Here is a 24,108-nt window from a genome sequence, read left to right as displayed (position 1 = left end):
ACACCAAACACACAAAGCAAATATTACAGAAATGCAAGCCATGAGCCAGTTAGAAGAAAGCCAAAGGTACTTTATACTTAAATGTTTGAAGAAAAGTTCCTAACTGTTGCAAGCTGCAGTTCATGAAGGCAGGAGAGTAATTCAACTTTTCTAGGACCTCTATTGTGAGGCTATCAATCCTGCAAAGCAGGCTACAGCCCAAAGAAAGCAGCACAATTCCAGGACAGGCTAGAGCATTGGGCAGGGAGAAGTTTGATGAAATACAGCAAGGGCAAGTATAGAGTTTTGCCTCTGGGGAAGAACAACCCCAGGTACCAGGATAGGTTGGGTACAGATCTGTTGGCGAGCGGCATAGGTGAAAAGGACCTGGGGGTCCTGTTGGATGACCATGAGCCAGCAATGTGCCCTCATGGCCAAGGGCATCCTGGGGTGTAGTTAGTGGGTCAAAAGAGGTTCTCTTCCCCCTCTGCTTTGCCCTGGTGAAACTGCATCTGGAATATGGTGTCCAGTTCTGGGCCCCTCAGTTCAAGGATGGGGAACTACTTGAAAGAGTCCAGCGCAGGGCCACTAAGATGATTAAGGGAGTGGAACTCCTTCCTTATGAGGAGAGGCTGAGGCAGCCGGGCCTCTTGAGCCTGGAGGAGACTGAAGGGTCACCTCATCAATGTCTATAAATATGTAAAGGGTGAGGGTCAGGAGAACAGAGCCAGGCTCATCTTAGTGATGGCCAGTGACAGAACAAGGGACAGTGGGTGCAAGCTGGAGCATAGGAGGCTCTATATGAACATAAAAAACTTTTTCACTGTGAGGGTGACAGAGCATTGGAATGGACTAGTCAGAGAGGCTGTGCAGTCTCCTCCTCTGGAGACATTCAAAACCCATCTGGATGCATTCTTGTGTGACCTAAACTAGATGATCCTGCTCTGGCACGGGGTTGGACTAGATGATTTTCTGAGGTCCTGTCTAACCCCTAACATTCTGTGACTGTGTGAAACTGTACTGAAACATGAGTCTGAAGCACTTCAAAAGCCACTTCAGTACTTACCATCCTACTCAGCACAGGGTATCATTCACTTCTCCCTCTAAAATGTTCCCCTGATTGCCTTTACTAGCTTTATTATAATACTGCCTTTACTATTCCACTATTTTCAGTGACTCTTGCAAGCAGATAAACTATATTTAATGCACTGACCTGCCCCAACTGGTTTTCAGCCTGCAGTTCAAAATATAAGCATCTCAAAACAAACTTGAGAAAAGTTGTTTGCGGCATTACCCACCACACAAAACCTAGATTACCAACAATTAACAAAAATATTTGCAATGAAAGTAAAATTTACCCATACACTTTCAAATGGTGTTAGAAAGATATGAAATTTTTAATATGAAAGCAAAATACTATATGAATTGTTATATAATTTAATCTTCTTTGACTAACTCCAGTGAAAAGCACAGAATTAAGAGACTGATTGTCATACAGGTGCTGAACATCTATACCTCTTTTTTTCTGTGATCCAGAACATCATACTGTTTGGATATGGTGTTTGCAGCAATGCTTTGGTAATGAGTACTGATCTCTTCAATGCCTTCTATTTTTATACTCTGGAGTTCTAAAAGGCTTTCCATAATACTGCTCATATCTGAAATCTTCTCCAAGCGTTTACAGAATGTATCAAATTTTCCAAATATGTAGTTTTCACTAACAATAAAAAAACAGCAGGAGGACTGTTATGTCAATCTATTAATAATAGATTTAATCATATATGTTTAACCCACATACATTCTTTCAGAACTGCTACCAAATTTCACTCTATGCTATAAGAGTTATAAATCAAGTAAAAAGCATTTTTAAGCAAGGGATATAAACCAGAAACATACTTAATCAATTAAACCCCTTTACCACATTTTACAGGAGTTACTCTTTTAAATAAGAAATTTGCTGGAGATCAAAATGTGAATGTACATTACTAAGAAATGCTCCATACTTTAAGTGCCAATACAGGTAAAATCCCCCTTGACATTGTGATAGACAGCCCAGCCCAAAGCTGATTATATTTCCCTGGAGTCTTTTCACTTATATTCATGACTCAAATTTGTTGGGATTTCAGATCATACATAAATAGATGTATTAAATTAACACATGCAGAAATTCCCCTTAGACATCAGCTAAATCAACAAGTAACTGGCAAAAACCTGTCCCTGTTTTATTCCTGAATTAAAAAAAAAAAACCAAAACAAAACAAAAAACCTTTGTAAGGTTATACTCTGGTTATAATAAATACATTTCAATTGAGAATTTAGCCTTTCTGATAGCCGGTAGAAAGAATGACTTCTCATTTATAAATTGTATAAATGAGTACAATTAAATATTAGAATGAACTGTTTACCTGAACTCAAATTGCCTCTCACTTGGATTTTCCTTTAGCTCCTCCCTAATTCTCTGAAAGGATGTCTGGTACTGTTTTTTGAGCAAAATACATTGCTGTATCCTCTTTAGCAATTCTTGCCTGAAGGAAAAAGCACAGAAGACAGAAAATTATCCCAAGGTGGTCTTTAAAGGCATATAAATGATACAGAACATTTCAGTCACATATGCAACTTTGCAAAATAAGAACAAAATTATACATTACCTGGAAAGTGTTCAAAATACAAGGATCAGATGACAAAGTTTTGTTCTAAATTTGCTATCAACATAGTACATTTTTAAGTTTAGATTTATTGCCATCAACCCAAAACCTTCACAGCATTGGTCAGAAAGGACTCACATCAGGTAAGCCCTGGCTACTGAGTGCCTGTAGTTTGGCCTTTTCTCATTCTCTGTAACCTGGGTATTGTTCATGGATTATTCTTTTTTTCTTTGCAGACAATACTAGAGAGGTATTTTTCCAGACTACAGTAAGGATGAGGAAAATCTTTTATCTTTACAGAGACAAAGCAGGAAGCTGTTGGTTTCAAAGGCCACAGATAGTTACATCTTATACACAGTTGTTCATTAACCCAGAGGTACATGAGGTACTATACAAGACATACAGATGAAGCACGGAAATCAGTTCCATGTCATTTAGCCAAGACTGTTGCTCCCCCTTGTCTGTTGTCTTGGGAATTAAAATGATAGTCAAACTTTATAGATTAAAATCACTACCTGAGACAAAGAAAAACTTTTGCAAGAACAGCAGCGAGACAAATGTCTCAAAAATAAATTCAGCTAGAATAAAAAAAAATATGTAACCTATTTTTATTTCCATTAATTGTTTAGAATAGACAGAGCAAGCACTTAATTGATTACAGGTACTTTCTGAAAACTTCCCTTCACCCACACCAAAACACAAGAGGAATCCAAATTATTTGTTAAATTTACTTTTATGTCTCCTAGCCTGTTACCTCAGTGTCAACTTTGACTCGGCTGGAGTTTAAGCACAGACATCCCGACTGTCTGTGTCTTGATGAAGCTTGTAACAGCTTTTCCTTCTCACTTCCGTAACACTAATCTTGCTCCATTTATATTCTTTCAAGAGACTGTTCCAACCATTACCTTTCAGGCTGATAACTTGGGATGTCATGCTCATCTTAACCCTTCTCTGTGGTTTCTCCCTTTCCTTTTGCATGAAAATTATCTATATAGTATGTGTTCTTTCTGAGCTATCTTCACTTATTTCTCATCCTTCAGATACACCTATTCTGCCAGTGACATCAGCATTCGCCACCCACTTGTTAAGTTTCATACAAACAGAGTCCAATCAAATTGTGATTCTAGTTCTGGCATATATTATATCCCCTTCCTCACTCTGACTTTCCTGTCCACTATCAGCAAAATAGAAATCTTAGATGGAACTTCTCCAGTCTGTCCTTGGAGCTTCTTTATGAAGAACCTTAGGTCCTAGTTCTAATTGCTCAAGTGTGTTTTGGTCTAAATAACAGCCATGGGAACAAAATATCAAGTGTTGTTTATTAATATATATAACAGGTTTTCCATTAACAGGTTTTTCACAACATGTAGTAAATTTGTTTTTGTGGAGTACATAATTCTACACAAAAAGATTAGTCACAAGCTTAAAACTAGCAATGGAATCAATGTCTGGTAGGGCTTCTTAAATTTTCCTTTTAATAAACTTGATGACTAATCTATAATTTTACTTCTATTGTTAATAAAAGAAGATGAAAATGTTAAAATTCTATCACCTGTCCAGATCCCAGATTTTTGAAACACCTTCACATAGATATGTCCTGCATGTGTTAATCATTTGATTAGTGATTTTAAGAAGAAGAGAAGTCATGCGCTCTGATGTGTTGTAGTATGGTGATGTAGTGTAGATCATACAGACAGTATTCATTAAACTGGGTACATGTTCCATCATAGTTATCTGCAACAGGAAAAAAAATGGGAAAGTCAGCAATTTGAATTTCTTAAGAATTAACACAACAGAAAATATGACATCTCTGGGAATATGTTCCTCAGTGAAGAAACGTCTTTTTGATTGTAACACACTGTTCTTGTAGACATCACATTATGAATTGGACCATCCAATACATTTGCAGGAACCTAGCACTCTATGACCCAGGGGGAAAAAACGGGGGGTGGGGAATGAATACATAAATATGTCTTGTTCCAGAGGAAAAACAGAGACTGTACTCTTTTTGGCCATGACCTGCAGTATATGGAGAAGAAGAAAGTTGGCCTTTGCTCATTTTGCCTAAATCTATACAGAAGAAAAAAACAGAAAGCAGAAGCAAAGCAACAACAATCTCTTTCTTAGAAGGAAACAGAACTAGAGAGTTGTCTTTTCCACTGAAATTCATGCAAGCCAGGTATACTGAGAACCCAGAACAAGAGACAGTGACTGGTCTAGAAAAGGATGAATGTATGATACTTAACAGTCAAGTTCAATAGGCTGAACAGAAAATATTTGTGGAAGAAAAGCCATGTAAAATAGTGCAATGGATTAGAACAGAGTTCAAGCTTTGAAAATAATGTTTAGAAAATTTGTCAGCAGCTGGATTACTGGTAAATAAATCTCCTGACCCACGTAATCTTGGGCAGCTTTGCTTGGTAGCTGTATCTTCAAAGTTCACTTTAAAAAAATGAAATCCGAGACTCATATGATTATGAAAATATGTATTACAATTTGAACCAGGATGAAAGTAAATACATGATACCTGAAAAAAAAATATCTTTAATCTGTACAAAAAGTGGAAGATACACAATTTCAGCTCAAAAGATGGCTTAAGATCATTTGATGACATTTCCATTAAAACAAACACGAGTAGCTACCAACTGAAGCAGGGAGAATAGAAGAAGTACTGTATGTAAGGCCCAACCTCACAAAGACAATTCAGCACAATACCAGGTTTGGAAAAATATAAATTTTTGCTTATTTTGCTTCAGTTATCTTCAGGAATGACAACTGCTTCCCACACAGAGTAGTATTATCTCTGGCTTGCTCAAAATCTGTAAACTCAATTTTATAATGCCAAAGGAGTTAAACTGTCCATTAATGAACAATAGGAGTTAAATACTGAAGGGGAAAATATCTTTCTTGAAGCAGCAAAAGCCTTTCCTTTCTTTTCTGAATTTCATGTTAAGTGCCTTTAGAATACTACTTACAGGTGAAGCTTTGGCAAGTGGACCAAAAAATCTATCCAATGTATATAAATATCTCACATTGTCTTTAGCTTCATTGGCAGCAATTGTTATACTACCATCCTGAAGGGAGAAAAAAGACAGGGAAATCCATATTGTTAAAACTTCATGAACAGGCTCTTGCTCTTTTAAATTGCATACTACTGCAAGACTATAATTCCATATTGCAAACATCTTCTCAAAGTTCTCTCAAATAAGGCATTTCTTCTTTACAGAGGAAATAGTTGCTTTTACTTGGAAAAAAATGTAAGACCTACCTGGCAATCAGCAACATTTTGGATGTCATCTAGAAAAACTTCTTACTTAGACCCCAAAAGCTTTTCCTTCCTGATGGAAGGGCAATAGCATGGTTCTGATAATCCATGGTTCTGATAATATTATATTTTAGAATGGTTTTAGCATGGTACCCATTCTACAAAACTTAGAAAAGAACCCTGAAATATATCAGAGTGTTTCCCATCATTTAAAAAAAATTATTGTTAGGACAAATGAGTTCAAAATGAAAGCTGGTGTATCCTTCTGTTCATGCTAGGTGGAACTCTCTGGTACTTAGGAGGCAATTCTGTATGAAGAAAGAAGTCTAGTTCATTATCCATGGCTTGTACTAGCTCTGTACAGACTCTTATCTATAAAAGCCCACATATATGTTAAGCACACACACAAAAAAAAATCAGTAAGGTGACACTATTTTCCTGGCCTTTTCAAGTGGTAGAAGAACAGCATTTTGGTGGTTTTGGGGAATCAGATTGTTTGTACCTGGTCTACAGCTTATTTTCCAGCTTGCCTACAATTTTCACTGATAAGTTTATGTTACAGATACCCATTTATCTGAAGCAGCATTTATACTACAAAAAAGTCAGCTGTCACTAATCCTACAAGTAATATAATGAGCTTCCAGGCATCTCCACAGGGTACAGCAAGAGAGAGAGAGAAAAGTGTCATATTGCTGCACTGCTTTACTTTTTTGCAACCATTCCGCCCACGATGTAATTCAAGACATTACAGAAGCATTGACTTCAAGTTATCTGTTTAACTTGAGAATCATTGGTGTTACATGTTTCAACAAATGGATAAGAAACCACAGTAACAAATCTGCATAAACACTCAAAACTATTTTTAGCATTGTGTGCTCAGTTCAGTGTTTGTTATAAATGCAGTACTGTACTCATTTAAAGCTTCTATTAAAACGTAGTAATTACCAGCTCTTTCCACTGCTTTAATGTCTTTGATCTCGCTGCTTGAAGAATACTTATAATTTTCTTTACTCTTGAACTCTTGATCTCATCTAAAAGGCTTTGAAGAAACAAACACATTCAATTCTCCTTGGAATTAAGGGTTACATTTATTTCTTAAAAAGTTTTTTTTAGACTCTGAAAAATTATACAGGATTTAACCTGTTAAATGATGACATTCTTGTCTTCCAGTGTTCCAGCTCTGCAGATGGACCAATGTCATCAGCTTCTCTTCTCATTTGTTCACTCTCCAACAAGACCTGTCTGATCTGTTTGATCCAAATCATGACCACTTCTTCAAGTTTTTCAGTAATCTCTGCATTACTGCCTTCAGAATCATTAAATGGGACAGTCTCATAAGTACCAAGAAATAACATTTATTTTATAAACAGCATCATTGTGTTTACTTTGCAATAGGAATTACCTGCAGTTATGTAGTCAGATGGGTTCTGTAAGTTGCTGACATAAATATCAATATCAACTTTTGTGAGCTGAATTTTTTCTTCTATATTCTGTCTTGATGATAACAAAGTACCCACAAATTTATCCACTGAATACAAGAATTCCTGTATCTCACAGTTCTTCAAGCCTTCTTTCACAGCTCCCCAGTTCTAATTATTTTAGAATTTATGCCAAAAAAAGAGTAAAGGAAGGGTCACTTGTTTTTTGAACATAAAATGTATTTTATTTTTCATTAAAAAGGTATTTCTTACTCATGGCAGTATAAAGATTTATCAGTACACCCTTTAAAATATGCACATTGGTACAACAGAGCAATTACTTTAAAGTATGCATTGATTTAATTGTTCTGTTAGACAAAGAGACAAACAAGCATGAGGCTAAAGAAAAAATGTCTGCTGTTATTCTCATACTCACTTATTGTCCAATGTGTTGCTCTCTAAACAGAGAAAGTTTTCTAATCTCCCTTCTTGCACCAGGGTCAAAGAAAATGGTAGCATATGACACCATCATTCTTAGCCATTGAGCTTTATTCTATTTCCTGCCTCTGAACACATACTTCTAGGGACAATGGAATAAACTCTGATGCTTAGTGAGTGCCACAGAAAATGACAACTTGAAGCAATGAAAACAACTATGTCTGTGGAACAGTGTTTGCTGTCCACAAACTAGAATAGAATCATGGACTGATCTTTTGCGCTGCCAGAGACTCTCAGCACTTGTTTCAACCCAGCCTTAATCTAGTTTTAATTAAATCATCACAGGTTGGCCTTAGTAAGTCTATTATGCTATGTTCTCCTTTGTCCTGAGCATTACAGCTGGTGCTATTACTTGAAAATAAACAGTAACTACATGAATTTCAAACATACACAAACTGCAGGACTCTCAGAGAGGCCTACATTAGACTCTCATCTTTTTGTATCTTGTTTTATGTTCACCTGATGCACAAAGGGGACTACAGCAGAGAGTTGCCTTCATTCCAAATGTTCTTAAGAAAAAAGACCAACTGTTAGATTACCTGTTGGGATTTAAGTGCTGGTATCATGACATGGGATAAGAAAACTTCCAGGCCCTGAAGGATATTTCCATTAGTACAATCAAACATGCCAAAATTCACCTCCTTCAGGAAGAAACACAAGTTAGCAGAGCACATGTAAACTTCTGCAACATTCTAATATTTGAGTAAAATTCAAAAGAAGATGGAAGACATATATACAGTCAATAACTATGTAGGCTCCGTAAGAATGTTGTCCTCCAGCTGCTGAATCTGGATTGGACATAGACTAAAATTAAATTGGAAATTCCAAGATTTGTCTTTAAGTTTGAGCCACAAGAAATACCATTCCCATACTACAGCAACACTCCAGCAAACCATTTATAGTTAACCATTTAACATCAATGCATTAATTAATCCTAAGACAATTTTGTCTGTATTTCTTTGAGAGGAACATCTTCCATCTATTATAATACCTAAAAAAGGATAACAAATGTATGAGGCAAGAAATGCCTCTCACTCACACAGTTCTCTCCAGTTCACTGTTAGTGCAAAGCAAGCAGCAGCAAAGTGCTGAAGCTGGGGGCAGGGAGAGACAGTACTGGTGGAAGGAATTTTACTGCAGAAGTGAAACCAGAAATTGGAAGAAATGAGAGATCACTTCTTTTCCCAACACCATCCACTTACGGACCATTTGGCTTTTCTGCTACTGGCATTTTGCTTATAAACGTACAGGTCCTCAACATGGGCCATGAGCTCTCTACAGCCCCTACTGAGTAGCCATTCCTGCTCTGGGTATATCTGTTGCTAGCAGGGAGGGAGTCTAATTCAGACCTGAACTGCACATACACCGATTTTCCCCTTCATCATAATGAAGCCTTCACTCCTACAGGGTAACGCACACCGAGTTCTTCCCAGAAGTTTCTACTCCACGTTTTTGCCCACGCAAAGACAGCAACTCCAAAGTGTTTCAGGAAAGGCAACTACAAATGAATTTTTGTAGAGGCTTTGACACTCTTGGCTATCCTGATTATTAATTTCACTAAAGGTTTTTTTTTCTTGCTAGTTTCCCACTTGCATGCAAAAGAACATTTAAGACATTCAGTTTTTATCCATTTGTGGAATACTGCAACCTAAATATATTATAGCATTATAATCCCACTAGAGTGCAAGGCCATAGAAAGATCTTTCCCAAAAAGTGGAGGAATTATGGCTCACAATCAAGGCATCATTCTGCTTGAAGAATTGGTTATAAGGAAGACCAGGTTTCTTTACGTGCCTGAACATGATCCCTGGGAGACAAAGTCCACAAGGGTGTTAACAAGGAAACGCTCCTAAATCACTTCCCACAAGAGGGTGTGTTAACAAAATAGCAGAGGGAAAGGACAGGAGGATAATGAAGAAATGCAGCGACCCCCTATGTTTTCTATTCAGATGCATTTAACAATGTCTGATTCTCCACTGTGACAGTGTTTGCGTTTGTTGCAGCAAAGGGGAACCAGGGAAATAAAAGGACTCTCAAACTTTAGGAGAACGTCAACATACAAGCTGATCCCCTTCTTTCCACAGGACACTGAAGATTCAGCTATTTCTTTTGAGAACCAGGGGACAAATCCATTTATTTCCTGGGGGTTCTCAGATCTTCTTCCAACTGTTCCTTTGGCTTATCCTGAAGGATAAACCAAAACTTGCCTAACCAGTCTGAGCTCCACACCTCATTGGTGTGAAGACTGGCTCACTAAAAATTAGGGCTTGCTTTACTTTCCATAGAATCTAAAAGTATTGACTCACAACGAATGAAGTTGGATGACAGCCACATGATGGCCCCCCACCACAAGAAGGTGATCACAAGAGAATCAAGAGAGAAAGACAACAAGGCGAGCTCACTGAAGACTTAGAACAATCATTCTGACAGCTACCCAACTGAAGCCTACAAATTACTTTTGCACCCCTGGACCTGTAAAAGTATTTTTGTAATGGAAGGGACTGACAAAGACAAGTAGTAATTTCCATTACTGTAGCAGGACAAAACACTTACTACAGCATTGACCTGCTCAAATGGAAGACATTAACCTATTAGTGACAAATAACAAGAAAATATGTACAGCAACAAACAATTGCATCGACATTTTTATGTTATTTCAGGTTTATTACCTTTTTAAAATGTTTATTCTTAAATGTTAGTTTGTTACAGTACTTATATGCAACTGAAGCTATTATTAGGGGCAGGAAGAGTTTAATTAATTTCAAGTATGATCTTTATTTTAAAAGCTTAAAAGATACAGTTATTTAAGTGCAGCATTTCCATAATTTAGGTTTATTAATTAAAAGGAAATCTCCTAGTTTTGGTTTTTATTCCCTATAAATTAAAAAAATTAATGACTGATTAATAATTAATTTCTACTAACTAAAATCTCGGGTTTAATAATATTGCAGTAGCTAATTTCCAAATCATTTGTATGTTACTTTTTCATAAATACTCAGATGAAAAAGAACTCCTGTCAAACACAGAACTAGACATTATCATGAAAGCACTCCCCACTTTTTCTGATCCCAGTTGTGTGAATAAATGTCTAAAAAAATATGAAGTACACTGCAAACACTGAATGATTTTGGTCTGACCTGGGAAACATTAGATGCAGTTATAACTTTATCTGATGTCCTTAGGAAGAATGCACAAGTTCCTGTAATGTTCTGTAAAAAGGACAAAATGCATACAGTTAGAAGGAACGTAAATGTACAGTAAAAATAATTTACTTAACTTTAAAGGGTGCTGAATACAAAACTGTAACAAAATAATTATGAAAAAATTGTGAACTATTTATGGGATATTTGAAAATCTGTCCCTTGAATCAAACATTTTTTTTTCCACCTGATATAAGAATGTAAAAAATACCCTTCTGGGCAATATCACCTCTCTACCAATAAAATGCAGTTCAGGGAGAGCTTGTGAGCTAAGCTACCTCCTGGGCTCCACTCCTCTTTGTTCCCTGGCCACCTGCAAACATTGTATGCAAGCTGTTAGATGGCCTTCCTGTCTAGTCACCTCAGCATCCATTTGTGGCCCTATCTGTGAGATTGCCTAATCCCCTTCAGTACCTGCCAACTGAAAAAAACTAAAGCTATCCTCAGCTTTCAAACATTTAAAGTACTTCACGGTGGATACCTAGACAGAACAGATCTCAGCATGGCATTTCATTTTTTTAAAAAGGAAACTTAAAGATTACTAAAAACTTCTGATCCAAACACTTTTGAACATGTATTTCCATCTTTTTGATGGACTGAAGTAATATGTAAGTTTCAAATCAGTACTGCAACAATACCTATTTTTAATCTACTAAATCTAACAACAGAACTATAACAAATTTGGAAAGCCTTTACAACTGGGCCAACAGGCTGAGAAACGCACCTTACTTCTCTGAGAGCAACAAAGCATTATTAAGCTATGTCTTTTCTAACATAACAATGTTAATGTTAATATAAATTCTTTGAGAAAAAAAGAGACATCACAATGCCTTATTCAAAGAAAGATTGTATACAGTACACCTCAATCCCCCCGAAAAGTTGGAAAAGGAGAAAATTGATCAGAAATCTTAACAATTCTGAGTACACTACTGAATAATGCTAAGACATTACAGTGAGGAGATTGTTATAAGAATTTGAATGGAATAAAGGAATATTTTGAGTAATGTGCAGTATTATTACATGAAAGGAAATACAAAACCACTGAAGAACCGCAATTTTGAAGTAAAAGTGTACAAGCACAGAGGAATACTCAAACATGCAGTCATTAAGAAAAATGGAAAAGTGCTGGTAACTAATTTTTTAACAAGGGCTTATTTGACCTAATCTCAGATGGACAAATTCATTCATTGCTGATGAATTCTAAATTCAGTTCAAAAATTGTGAGGAACAAAAGCAAAGTGCTTACATTTTTACATTTAACTGTTATATTTTTTCCAATATTTTACCACATGTCATCTAATGAATTTTTCAACCATACCTCAGTAGAGCCCATGGCAATAAATAACTTTTTCTGAAGCAAGCTGTTTGTTGACCCATCTGACCTCAACAATGCATTTGCCTTCTGCTAGGAAATGAACCATAAATAAGAAGTTAGATTAAAAACTGTTATCATAAAAACACCACAAGCTATTTGAATATGTGAATTATAACTAAGCTTATTCTGGCTTAGTTAATAATTCTCAGACAGAAATCTTGAGTTTGGTGCTACCTGGAGATGAAGCTTTTGCACCACCATCCCAGGAGGTGTTCAAGGCAAGGTTGGATGGGGCCCTGGGCAACCTTGTGTAGATCCAGACCTGGAGGTTGGTGGCCCTGCCTGTGGCAGGGGGTTGGAACTCCTTGGGGTCCCTTCCAACCCAGACCATTCTGTGATTCCATGAATCTCACAAGCCCCACCAAACAGTTTCATAGCCCTGTTCTTTCAGACCACATTCAAAGGAGGGGGAAAAAAAACCCTCTGAAAACATAATGAAATTAAAGTGTTTCCTAGAGCAACTTCGTCTGTGGAAACAAACTGTATGGGAGTCTATTTCTTGCAGAAATAACAGAAAGACACTGATGCATGTCAGCCCCCACCAGGAGCTGAGCACTCACACACCCCCCCTCTCCATCCCCCTCCCCATCGGTGGGGGGCCGGGCAGGCAGAGGCCGGCCACAGGGTGGGGTAGGGGCAGTGTGCCGGGACAGCACAGGGAGAGGGGACCACCACCAGGACAGAGAGCAGAACATACACAAAGGTTATAGCACAGAGCAGTTACCAGCCTGCGCCTACCCGCCCCTCCCTGCCTGGCCCCTTTTATGGGGGCATGACGCCACGTGCTAGGGAATCCCCACCTCCCCTCGGCCAGCTCGACTCCCCTGTGCTGGCTCCTGGTGGGAATTAGCTCTGTCCTAGCTGGGACCAGGACACATACCTGCGGTACGTCTTGGTAAAAGAAGAGCAACTTTTTAAGTCCATTAGGGGCGAAAAATTGTTCTATAAGTTGAAACTAAAAACAAAATTACAATTGTAGTTAATTATGAAGTAGCCTCAAAGGACTGTACATTTTGGGAACATATTTAGTAATAATAATTTCATTAATACTTACCTTGTCATCAGAAATAATGGCGGCCTCCACTTGCTGCTCACTTAAGCCTATCCCATCGGCTAGTGTTGATATCAAATACTTGTGTCTTTCATCTATCTGAGCTCTTCTCTCCTCTTTGGTGACTTTGTCTTGCCTGGCTAGTTCTTTCCTAGTTTCACTAGGAAGCAATATACTTTTCTTTCCAGTTGTCTAGGAAATAAAAGTTAGTTATAGAGAGATTCTTCTTCCTCTCTTAAAGATTGTACTGTATATTGCTGGGTTTTAGGCTGGTTTCATAAGCTACTTCAAACAGGAATGTAAAAAAACTGCAGCTAAGGAATGCAGAGGGAAAAGATCAGTAATAATTAACTGGTCAGGCCAGAATTATTTCTCACTTTAAAGGTGCTACAATAGAAACTTCAGATCTGAAACTTCATATCAGGACCTCAGAATCAGACGTGGATCCAGGCTAAAGTCACGATACAAATTTAGCACTTTTAAATCAACAGATAATCTTCAGAAGCTACACAGAAAACTAAAGACTTGGCTAAAAATGTCATCACACTGAGCAATTTTTTCTACTCACAGCTCCCACTGACCTGAGTGTCCGGAGCCTGTGGATGTCTGGAGTGTTTCTGTACCTCACAATTCTTATTAAAACAAAGAAAAATTACATCCTTGTCTCAATACTCTAAACTAGGAATTGTATTTGATCAATTCTGATTTACTTGTGGATTAAAAAGTCAAAAAGTTGGGCGACATCCATCTTTCCTCCTACCATTTGGTCTTATCCAGCCTCTGAATGGACGTTTTACATAACTCCTGTTTCAACCTGCATCTCTTTCAGACCAAGAGACACCAGGAATGCCTGAGTAACTGTGTAGTTGGTCAGTACTATTCTGACATCTCTATAAACGACTTATTTTCTGATTCACTGTTATTCTTCTCCCATGTAGGTCCCAATGCACCTATGTCAGTTTTCTGTCATCTCTGTCTTCCATGCCAACAGCTGTATCCCTTGTTTTGCATATGCCTTCCTGATGCAGGTATGATGTTATTCAAGTATTATTAACCAATATTAATTTTCATTTTGTCAAAGAAAGGGGATTAACCAAAAACCAAAAACCACAATCCCAGCAACACACGTGAGCAGAGAAAGTAAATAGTCTACACTGAGTACACTTTTGACTGGTTCACTCTTCCCTTGTAATTGCAGGAACCTATTTTAGCATGAAAACACTTGCCGGAAGAACAGCAGTCAAAGGTGATCCTGTGACAGAAGATCCTAGCTCAGTGCTTCTTGTTTTCAGGTCTCCTCCACGTCTACGATGCTTACTTTCTGTGTCTGGTTAAAAAAGTTACAAGTTCTAATTATTCAGTTGTATGCACAACAAATGCACTTAAATTCCTGCAGTGTTGTGCCCTGGTATCTGCTGACTAAAATTTTCTCAGGCTGGGGAAAATGAGACAAGAACATTAGAAAACCTCTGCCCCAGCAGAAACCCTCAGAAGCTGTCAGGGTGAAAAGATGGAAATAATGGCTTTGATCTCCAGTTCAATTGCAAACAATCTCTAGTGGCAGCAGCAGATGTGAGGAAAAGCAATTTAAGGTACAAGCTTGAAGAAATCAGTTACAGAAAAAACAGAGACTATGAAATATTATCACTTCTCACACCTGCTGTTGTCACCCAGTTACTTCTGCACTGTTACCTCTTTACCTAAATTCTGACAAACTTGCTACTTTCAGAGACTGGCAAAACAACATGAGCATATGGAATATCTAAAGAATAAAGTTTGCTAATCATAGAACTGTTGGGCTGAACCATTAACCTAGCACTGCCAAGTCCACCTAACCACATCCCAGAGCACCACATCTATATCCAGGATGGTGACTCAATCACTTCCCTGGGCAGCCTGTTCCATCAGAGTGTGTAACTATATTATGCTGATTGTTTAAGCCTTCTTAAGATCTTTTGAAGCTCTTTAAGTTATTTAATAAAAATAATATTTCATGCTTTTGTTTCTCCTAAAAATTAGGGTTTGAATATTTTAAGTAATTTAAGCAACAGAGTATTTATGTTTTCCTGATAGTAAGTATAATGACTTATCTCCAGCCAGCCACCTTTAAAATGTTAATTGCAAACATTCTTAAAATATTGCTTTATCTCTCCTTAACAGACATACTGTTTTAATTGGCTTAAAAAAGGTAATTATTTGAAAGCACTGAATGCTATTTGTAATTGCTACAGCTTGCATTTACTCCAAGAAAAAGCAACATGTTTAATTCTCAGAGTATGATATTTAGGTCCCATCCTTGGAAGCAAACAGGTTCCTCTGTGGAACATGCACTAGTAGCTCACTAAACTTTCAGTAACTGCTGTTTATTTTAAATAAATTAGGAGATTATGACTAAAATTATGACTCTGGTAGCACTGATTTCCCTGTACATTTTTCTACAGATTGTCACTTTTCCCCTGATTATAATGTATTAGTCAGGCAATCATAGAATGGTTGAGATTGGACAGGACCTCTGGAGGTCATCTGATGTTAACCCCCTGCTCAAACAGGACCACTTAGAACTAAGACCATGTCTACATGGCTTCTGAATATCTCCAAGGACAGAGAATCCACAACCTCTCTGGCAAACCTGTGCCAGTGCTCAGACACCCTCACAGTGAAAAAGCATTTCCTGATGTTCAGAGGGAACGTCTTGTGTTTTTGTTTGTCCTCACTGCCGCTGGTCCTGTTACTGGGCACCACAAAAAAAAAGCCTGGAATGACTCCCCCGTCAAGTATTTCTACAAGTTGCTGAAAATCCTCATGATCATGCTCTTCTCCATCCTGAACAGTCACAGCTCTTGTAAGCTTTCCTCAAAGAAAAGATGTTGCAGTGTGTTGCAGTTTTGCGTAGCTGTGCTGCTGAGATGGCTTCTGCAAGAAGCAGCTAGAAGCTCTCTGCAGGCCCGACTGTAAACATCAGCCAATTCAAGGCCAAAGCTGCCGCTGACCAAGGCCAAGCCAATCGGCAATGATCACAGCGCCTCTGGGAATCACATATAGGAGAAAAAAAACTGCAGTCAGAAGCATTTTGCCACCAGAGAAAGGAGTGAGAAGATGTAACAACCCATGCGGACACCAAGGCCAGGCCCAAAGGAGAGCGGGGGGAACAATGAGGCCCTTCAGGTGCCGGAGAGAGAGATCCCCCTGCAGCCTGTGGAGAAGACCATGGTGGAGCAGGTATCCCCCCGCAGCCCATGGATAAGGATGGGGAGCAGAGACATCTACGGCTTGTGAAGAGATTGATCCACACCTCAGCAGGTTTGCCGGGGGACTTGTGACTCTGTGGGGGACCAGGCCAGAGCAGTATGAGCCCGAAGGTCAGTACCCCATGGAAGAGAGCCCTGCTGAGGTGAGGAGATGACTCCCCAACAGAGAGGACTCACGCTGGAGAAGTTCATGGAGGACTGTCTCCCATGGGTGGGACCCCACATTGCCACAGAGGAACGGGGTGTGTGTGGAATGCCCCCCCCCAGCTAAGAAGGAGGACAACTTGGGAGAAACGAACTGAAAACCCCCATTCCCCATTCCCTGCCCCTCTGCACAGGGGGGAAGAAGGGAGTGAATTTATGATTAAAGTAAAGTCTGTGAAGAAGGGAGGGGTGAGAAGTAGAAGTGTTAAGATCTAGAAAAGGAAAGCAGCTTGTGAGGAATTGCCAGAACCCCACTCCCAATTCCCTGCCCCTCCCAGCACCATATTGTGGGGGGAAGAAGGGAGTAAAATCATGATGAAGTTTAAGTCTGATGAGAAGGGAGGGGTGGGGGGAAGATGCTTTAAAACCTGGCCGCACTTCTCATTATCCAATTCTGGTTCACTGTGTGTGTAGTTGCAGTGTAATAAATCACTTTCCTTTATTCTGTGTTGAGTCTGTTTTGCCCATTGCACTAATTGGAAAGTGATCCCTCTGTCCTTATCTTGAATCCTAAACCTCCCAATATATATTTTCTCCCTTTTTCAGCTGAAAAGGGGAGTGAGCAAGCAGCTTGGTGGGCATTTGGCCTCTAGCCAGGGCCAAGCCACCACACAGTGCCTTTGTCATCTTCATGGCCCGGTATGTTCATGTCTGTCTTGTACTGGGAAGCTACAATTGGACACAGTACTCCAGGCAAGACCTCACCAGTGCTGAATGGAGATGAATCACCTCCCTTGACCTGCTGGCAACACTCCTGCAGCCCATGGTCTCATCACTGCTAACTCATAGTCAACTTGGTTCTAATCATGTTATCATGATAAAACCCTAGGAAGTCTCCTAAGGCATCAGAGTTGCACTGTGCATGACTCTGTAAATCCATGTATATATATTAAAAAATCTGCATTTGTTTACTTTTATGTACATATTTATTTAAAAAGCTGAAAATTGTACATTGCAGTCCCTACACTGGCACATTCAGAATAACACGTATGCACCCAGTATATGTAAGTACCTATTATACTTAAACACACTACTTCATAACTGCTTTCTCATTTTGTTCCTGGAATTTATTCCATACAAAGCCAACATTAATTACTTCTTATTTTCTCCCTTACCTTTTTTTATAGCAATGAGAGGTGGACAGAGATCAGTGTTGGGTTTGGAAGAAAGTTGTGTTGCTCTCAGTTGTTCCGATTCCTGCTGTGTGGAGCAGCCAGGGAAAGAACTAGGCTCGACTCTTGCCCCTAGCTTAGTCTCACCTCCCATGGTCTCCTCCATCTCCACCACCACACAGAAATCACCCTAAATCAACAATACAGGAAATTATTGGGCAATGTTACATTGTAATGACCAACAACACCTTTCCTAGTTTTATCCCTACTATAGCACCAATATGATAGACTAGCAAGGGACTGATTTAAAAAAGGTAAAAGACCTCCCTGCTTCTGGCTCCTAATTTAAAATTAGACTATCTCAGCATTTTACAGGATGACAAAAGCTCCCCCAAACTTGCCCGTACACAAAACTTTATTTCTAATTGCATAACTGCCACTCCTCTCTGATCAGACTGCGGCAGGTGGGAACTCACGTGTTGAGGGACAGGTTAAGCTCCTTCTTACACGACAGCTGCAGGTCCCACTGCAAAACTCAGGGTGCCGGCTGAAGCATTTCGTTAATCTCAAGCGTGTTTTTAAGCCTGAAGTCTGCCTGGGCACTTGGAGCTGCTGGCAGCTGCTATGGCAACCCCTACACAAACCCAGCAAACAACCCAGTCCCCAGGAGGCACCTCCTCCAGCCCTGCTTCCCGCTGTATCCACCAACCCAGTGCTAATTTTGTAACTACTTTTCTTTTTCAGTGCACCACAGTTTTCCCTTGCATAGAGTTTAAATGCTAAGCAAGCAGCTTCCCTGAGCCTCAGCATTTGTGTGGTGCAGAGCCATGGGAGGCTGTAGTGAGCTGCACCCCAGCTACCCTACCACTGCTCAACACAGCCTTTCTCAGCAGCGCAACATGTCAAGAGACACAGCTGAGACATGGAGTTGAATGAGGTCTTTCCCTTTTCATCTGATGGGCAAAGCCACTTCCACACAGACCTGAAAACAGGCAACACTATAGTGAGGGGTCTGCTACAGGCCACCAGCCCAGGGAGACAAGAGCGGATGAGGTCTATAGACAGATAGGAGCAGCCTTGTGTTCACAGGCCCCAGTCCTGGGGAACTTCAACCACCCTGGTATCTGTTGGAGGGACAATAGAGCAGGGAACAAGCAATCCAGAAAGTTCCTGGAATGTACTGATGACAACTACCTCCTCCAAGTGATAAGAGAAGCCAACAAGGAGAGGACCTTGTTCTCGCCAACAAGGGTTGATTGGTAAGGTGTGTAAAGCAAAAGAGAAACTTTGGCTGCAGTGACCATGAAATGGTGGAGTTCAAGATCCTCAGGGCGGCAAGGAGGGTGCACAGTAAGCTTACTACCCTGGACTTCAGGGACCATCTTGGTAGAGTACCATCGGACAAAGCCCCAGAGGGAAGTGGGGAAGCTGGCAAATATTCAAGGATCACCTCCTCCAAACTCAGGAGTGATGCATCCCAACAGAGAGGAAGTCTGGCAATAACACCCAGAGGTGTGCATGGATGAACAAGGAAACGCTGGACAAACTCAAATGCAAAAAAGGAAGCCTCCAGAGGGTACAAACAAGGGCAGGCAGCCTAGGAGGAATACAGAGAAACTGACCGAACAGCCAGGAATCAGGTTAGGAAAGCTAAAGCCCTGACAGAATGACATCTGGCCAGGGATGTCAAGGACAGCAAGAAAAACTTCTATAGGTATGGCAGTGATAAAAGAAAGATGAAGGAAAATCTGGACACTCTCTGGAATGAAACAGGAGACCTGGTTACGCAGAATGTAGAGAAGGCTGAGGTACTCAGTGATTTTTTTTCCTCAGTTTTCACCTGCAAGGGCACTAGTCACACTGCCCAGAGAACAGACTGAGAGCAGCCCTGAGGAGAAGGACTTAGGGATCCTTCAACAAGATCAACATGAGTAGGCAGTGTGTGCTGGCAGCCCAGAAAACCAAGCTTATCTTGGGCTGCATCAAAACCAGCATGACCAGCAGGTCAAGGGATGTGATTCTGCCTCTCTACTTTGCTCCACCAAGTACTGTGTCTAGCTCTGGGGTTCCCAGTAAAAGAAGACACAGAGCTGCTGGACTGAGTCCAGAGGAGGGCCACGAAGATGATCAGAGGGCTGGAGCACCTCTCCTAAGAAGACAGGCTGAAAGAGTTGGGCTTGTTCAGGCTGGAGACAAGAAGGGTCCAGGGAGACCTTAATAGCAGCCTTCCAGTACCTGAAGGGGCTTACAGGAAAGCTGAAGAGGGATGCGTTATTAGGGAGTGTAGTGACAGGACAGGGGGGAATGGCCTTAAGCTGAATGTGGGCAGACTTACATCAGACACAAGGAAAAAATTCTTCCCTGTGAGGGTGGTGAGGCCCTGGCACAGGTTGCCCAGAGAAGCTGTGGCTGCCCCCTCCCTGGCAGTGTTCAAGGCCAGGTTGGATGGGGCTTTGGGCAACCTGGTCTAGGGGAGGGTGTCCCTGCCCATGGCAGGGGGTTGGAACTGGATGGTCTTTGAGGTTCCTTCCCACCCAAACCAGTCTGTAATTCTACGATACTGCATGATTCACAGCTGAGCTACCAGTAGTACCCTTACTCACCACAACTCCTTTTTTCCAGACATACCACACAACAGAGTTTTCAGTGCAACAGGTTACCATTCAAACCCAAAGGTTTAAGACCTCAGAGGACTCCTGCCTTTTATTTAACTGATCTCAGTGACCTTGAGTCAGGCCCCAGAAGTACTGACAGTTGCCTCCTCGCTGAAGCTGCAGTCCCGAGCCCTCTTTGAGGGGAGGTTGGCTCTCCCCTCACTACCATCTCTCCCGTCACATCAGCAACGTGTGCAAGTACACAGTCGCCTCCCCACCGGGACGAAGCTCCCTAGGGAGAGCAAGCAGGGGCTCTTCGCAATATGTAACGCAGCCTGAGCCGCTACCGCTCTCCCCAAAACTTTCCTGGCCGCCTTCCCCCCTCCCTCCCAGCTTCAGCGGGACGGCGCAGGCGCAGCACGCTGCCCCGCACAGGTGAGAGAGCGAGCCCAGCCCGCGTGCGCGCGCGCCAACAGCTGGGTAGCGCGGCGGTGGTGGGGTGGGGGGGGAGTGGTACCGAGCGGCTCCGTTCTGCGCCTGCGCTCCCGGTCGTGCCCCCGCTGTGTGTGCTCGGCGCGTGCGCACTGGCGGACTGTCAGTACCTTCCGCGGGGCGGGCTGCAGCCGGTAAGTGGCAGCTGCGGCTCCTTCTGCCCCCGCCGCTGGCTCTGTGCCAGCGTCCCGGGCAGCGAGCGCCGTCGTACCGGCTCGTGTCAGGCGGGTGTTGTCGGTAGCGGCCCGAGTCTGGCTCGACGGGAAGCGGAGGGGGGATGGGCTGGGCCGGGCCGGGCCGATCCGGTCCGATCCGGGGAGCCCCTCGGGCTGCTGAGGCTGAAGGGGGTACAGAGGGCTGGCTCCTCCGGCGCTGCCGCCGGAACTGGGTCTCCGCCGAGGCCGGAGGAGCTCGGCGTAGCGGGGCTGCAGCCTCGCCTGCGTGCCCGGGAGTAGGTCTCCGGCCTTTGCTCGGCAGGGACGGGCACCTGCATCGGTGCAAATAAATGGAGTTGAGCCGCCTCCGTCAGGGAGCGCGGCCGGGAGGAGCCGGGCGGAGCCGGGGCTGCCGGCCGGGGGCTGCCGCAGCTTCCTCTGAGCTTTCTGTTGCGGGGTCGTGCCCCGCGCCTGGGTGTCCCTGCGCGCCTCCAGCCCAGAAGCGCGTTGCTGGAGCGGGCAGTGGCCTCCCCCAGCGAGCGTATCGTCCTGCTGGCTCGCTTCGCGGCTCCCGGCCGGAGCTTGAGTCTGGGGAGGAGGTTGTGCTTGTAGCTGAAAGCTTTCCAGGGCTGCTCGGGGCTTTATTTTGTTCCCTTCTTCCAGAGAAGAGCTCTGCAGAAGCCTGTGGTTTTGGCTAACAGCCTCTGTGTAAAGTTGACACGGTTTCTTAAAGGCTGCTTTTGAATAGTTAGTAGTTGTGCAACAGGCTCTTTACCTCAGCAATTTAGTGTTATCGGTTAGGAGATTACAGTATCCTGATTACCAGTCTTGTATGTGAGGTCTGCTTAGTGCGCCTGGGTAGTGGCCTGTGCAAGTTAAAGCTGTTGTAACTCTGTTGAATGTGTCAGGAGCTGTTAATAGAGGCAGTAAGTAACTCAGCATAAAGCTGTCTACTGCAGATACCATTTCTGTAACAAATTCATACTTAAAAGTAACTAACTTTTGATCGTACATATAGCCTTGATAACGTGGATCTAGATTGAGCTAAAGAAAACCTGAGTATTCATTCAGAAGTGCGAGCGGTAGGCAAACATTTGAAGCAAACAGGCCATTTGTAGAGAAATGATGGGTATAGTTGCACAGCTGAGGAAGTGAGTTTAAGCTGTAGAAATAGTTCTGAAATAAGCGCATAGTTCTGCATGTAACTTTTGAGATACTAGAGGTATGGATCTTGAAGCATCAGATGAAAGAGATAAAGACTTAGGGCCTTGCAGACTAGGTCTTAGGTAACCCTTGCCTGGAATCTTTTTTTTAACCTTTTTAAGTTCTAAAATGACTAATTCTAATAATGCTGTACTGGGTCTGGCTGGGGTGGAGTTAACGTTCTTTATAACAGCCAGTATGGTGCTGTGTTTTGGATTTGTGGCTGAAACAGTGCTGATAACAGTGTTTTGGCTGTTGCTGAAGGGTGCTTGCACAGTATCAAGGCTTGCTCTTTTTTCCTATGTAGCCCTCCATTCCTCTCGAGTAGGTTGGGGATGGACAGTAGATTGCAAGGTAACACATCCAGAACAACTGGCCCAAACTGGCCAAAGGGATATTCCCTACCATATAATGTTATGCTCAGCAATAAAAAATGGGTTGGAGGAAGAAGAAAGCGGGGAGGTGACTTCCAGGGTGGCTGTTGTTCAGAGACTGGCTGGGGTAATGACTTGCCTGTGGTAGGTGGCAAGCAATTTCATAGAATCACAGGTGTTGGAGGGGACCTTGAGAGATCATCAGGTCCACCCCCCCTGCTAAAGCAGCTCCCTAGCTCATATTGCACAGATAGGCATCCAGATGGGTCTTGAATACCTCCAGAGAAGGAGACTCCACAACCCCCATGGGCAGCCTGTGCCGGGGCTCTGTCACCCTGTGTAAAAGTCCCTGCGGGACTTCCTATGCTCTAACTTGCAGCCATTGCTTTGCTTCATTTTGGGGTGTTAGTTGGTTTGTTGTTTGCTTTTGTGATGGGGGGGGGGGAAAGGGTGTGGTTTTTTTGGTTTATGTTTTGGTTTTGTTTTTCTGTTTATTCTGCACTAGTTGACTTTCTCTTGACCCATGAGGTTTCTCACTTTAGCCACACCAGTTATGTGCACCTGGTACAGTTCATCATCGTTAACCTGTTGAGATTAAGTGACGCATCGAAAGTGATACTTTCAAGGAATAGTATAGATATGAGAGCGTATAACCTATAGTCATGGCAGCAGAACCTAAAATGTCCTATTTGATTTTAAGAGTGAAGATGAAGGTATAACATGTCCCTTTCCATTTGGAAGTAATGAGGAACTCCAGATGTGTTCCTTAGAGTTCTGTGGACATTATGGTTTTACATCTCTGTTGGCTGTGATCCTCCCTGCCTTCTATTAACTAGCAAAACTTGAGAGGTCAGGTCTGGTTTGATTGCCAGCACGTTGTACCTTTTCTGCATTTTACATCTAATACTAGTTTGGATGCATATCTCAACTTCACAGAAGTTCCACTGGAGACTTAGATAAGGCACTTGGTTAACTTTTTCCTGCAGATCTGCACCTCTGGACTGATGCTGTGGGAAGAACTGAAAACAAAGAACAAGAAATACAATATTTAAACTTTAAAAATCAGTTAAAAGTGTATAATCAAAAGTTGTTTTAGTTAAATCTCTGGATTTGGAGCTTCCACAGCTGTGTTACCCAGTGCTTTTGGTATTACATTTGAGCTGCTGCTGGGAGACTATGTGGTTCTCTCAGGTCTACCAGATTCTAGTTCAGGAAGAGTTACAATTTTTGCTTGGACTTGCCACAAGATTTCTTTATTCTTATCTCATTCCCCTTTTAATAAGCAAACCTACACA

General features: G+C 41.7%; 1 protein-coding gene across 1 annotated transcript in view; it reads right to left on the bottom strand.

The window, feature by feature from the left end:
- Nucleotides 1-18,161, bottom strand: part of LOC311189043 (dynein axonemal heavy chain 5-like) — a gene marked incomplete at both ends in the record, with an annotated part of 160,774 nt that extends 142,613 nt beyond the window's left edge. The window contains 14 exons of the mRNA XM_084260627.1: nt 1,495-1,696; nt 2,385-2,504; nt 4,177-4,358; nt 5,600-5,698; nt 6,835-6,928; nt 7,030-7,195; nt 7,292-7,478; nt 8,345-8,446; nt 10,943-11,014; nt 12,324-12,410; nt 13,261-13,335; nt 13,435-13,623; nt 14,658-14,758; nt 17,999-18,161. Coding sequence (XP_084116753.1) covers nt 1,495-1,696; nt 2,385-2,504; nt 4,177-4,358; nt 5,600-5,698; nt 6,835-6,928; nt 7,030-7,195; nt 7,292-7,478; nt 8,345-8,446; nt 10,943-11,014; nt 12,324-12,410; nt 13,261-13,335; nt 13,435-13,623; nt 14,658-14,758; nt 17,999-18,161 — 1,839 coding nt within the window. The remainder of the gene's footprint in view (nt 1-1,494; nt 1,697-2,384; nt 2,505-4,176; nt 4,359-5,599; nt 5,699-6,834; nt 6,929-7,029; nt 7,196-7,291; nt 7,479-8,344; nt 8,447-10,942; nt 11,015-12,323; nt 12,411-13,260; nt 13,336-13,434; nt 13,624-14,657; nt 14,759-17,998) is intronic.
- Nucleotides 18,162-24,108: the final 5,947 nt, after the last annotated feature.

This window comes from Gallinula chloropus (assembly GCF_964237585.1).
Source record: "Gallinula chloropus genome assembly, chromosome: 2".
NCBI lineage: Eukaryota > Metazoa > Chordata > Aves > Gruiformes > Rallidae > Gallinula > Gallinula chloropus.
Note: the sequence above shows the minus strand (reverse complement) of the source record. Positions and strands in the feature narration are given on the sequence as shown.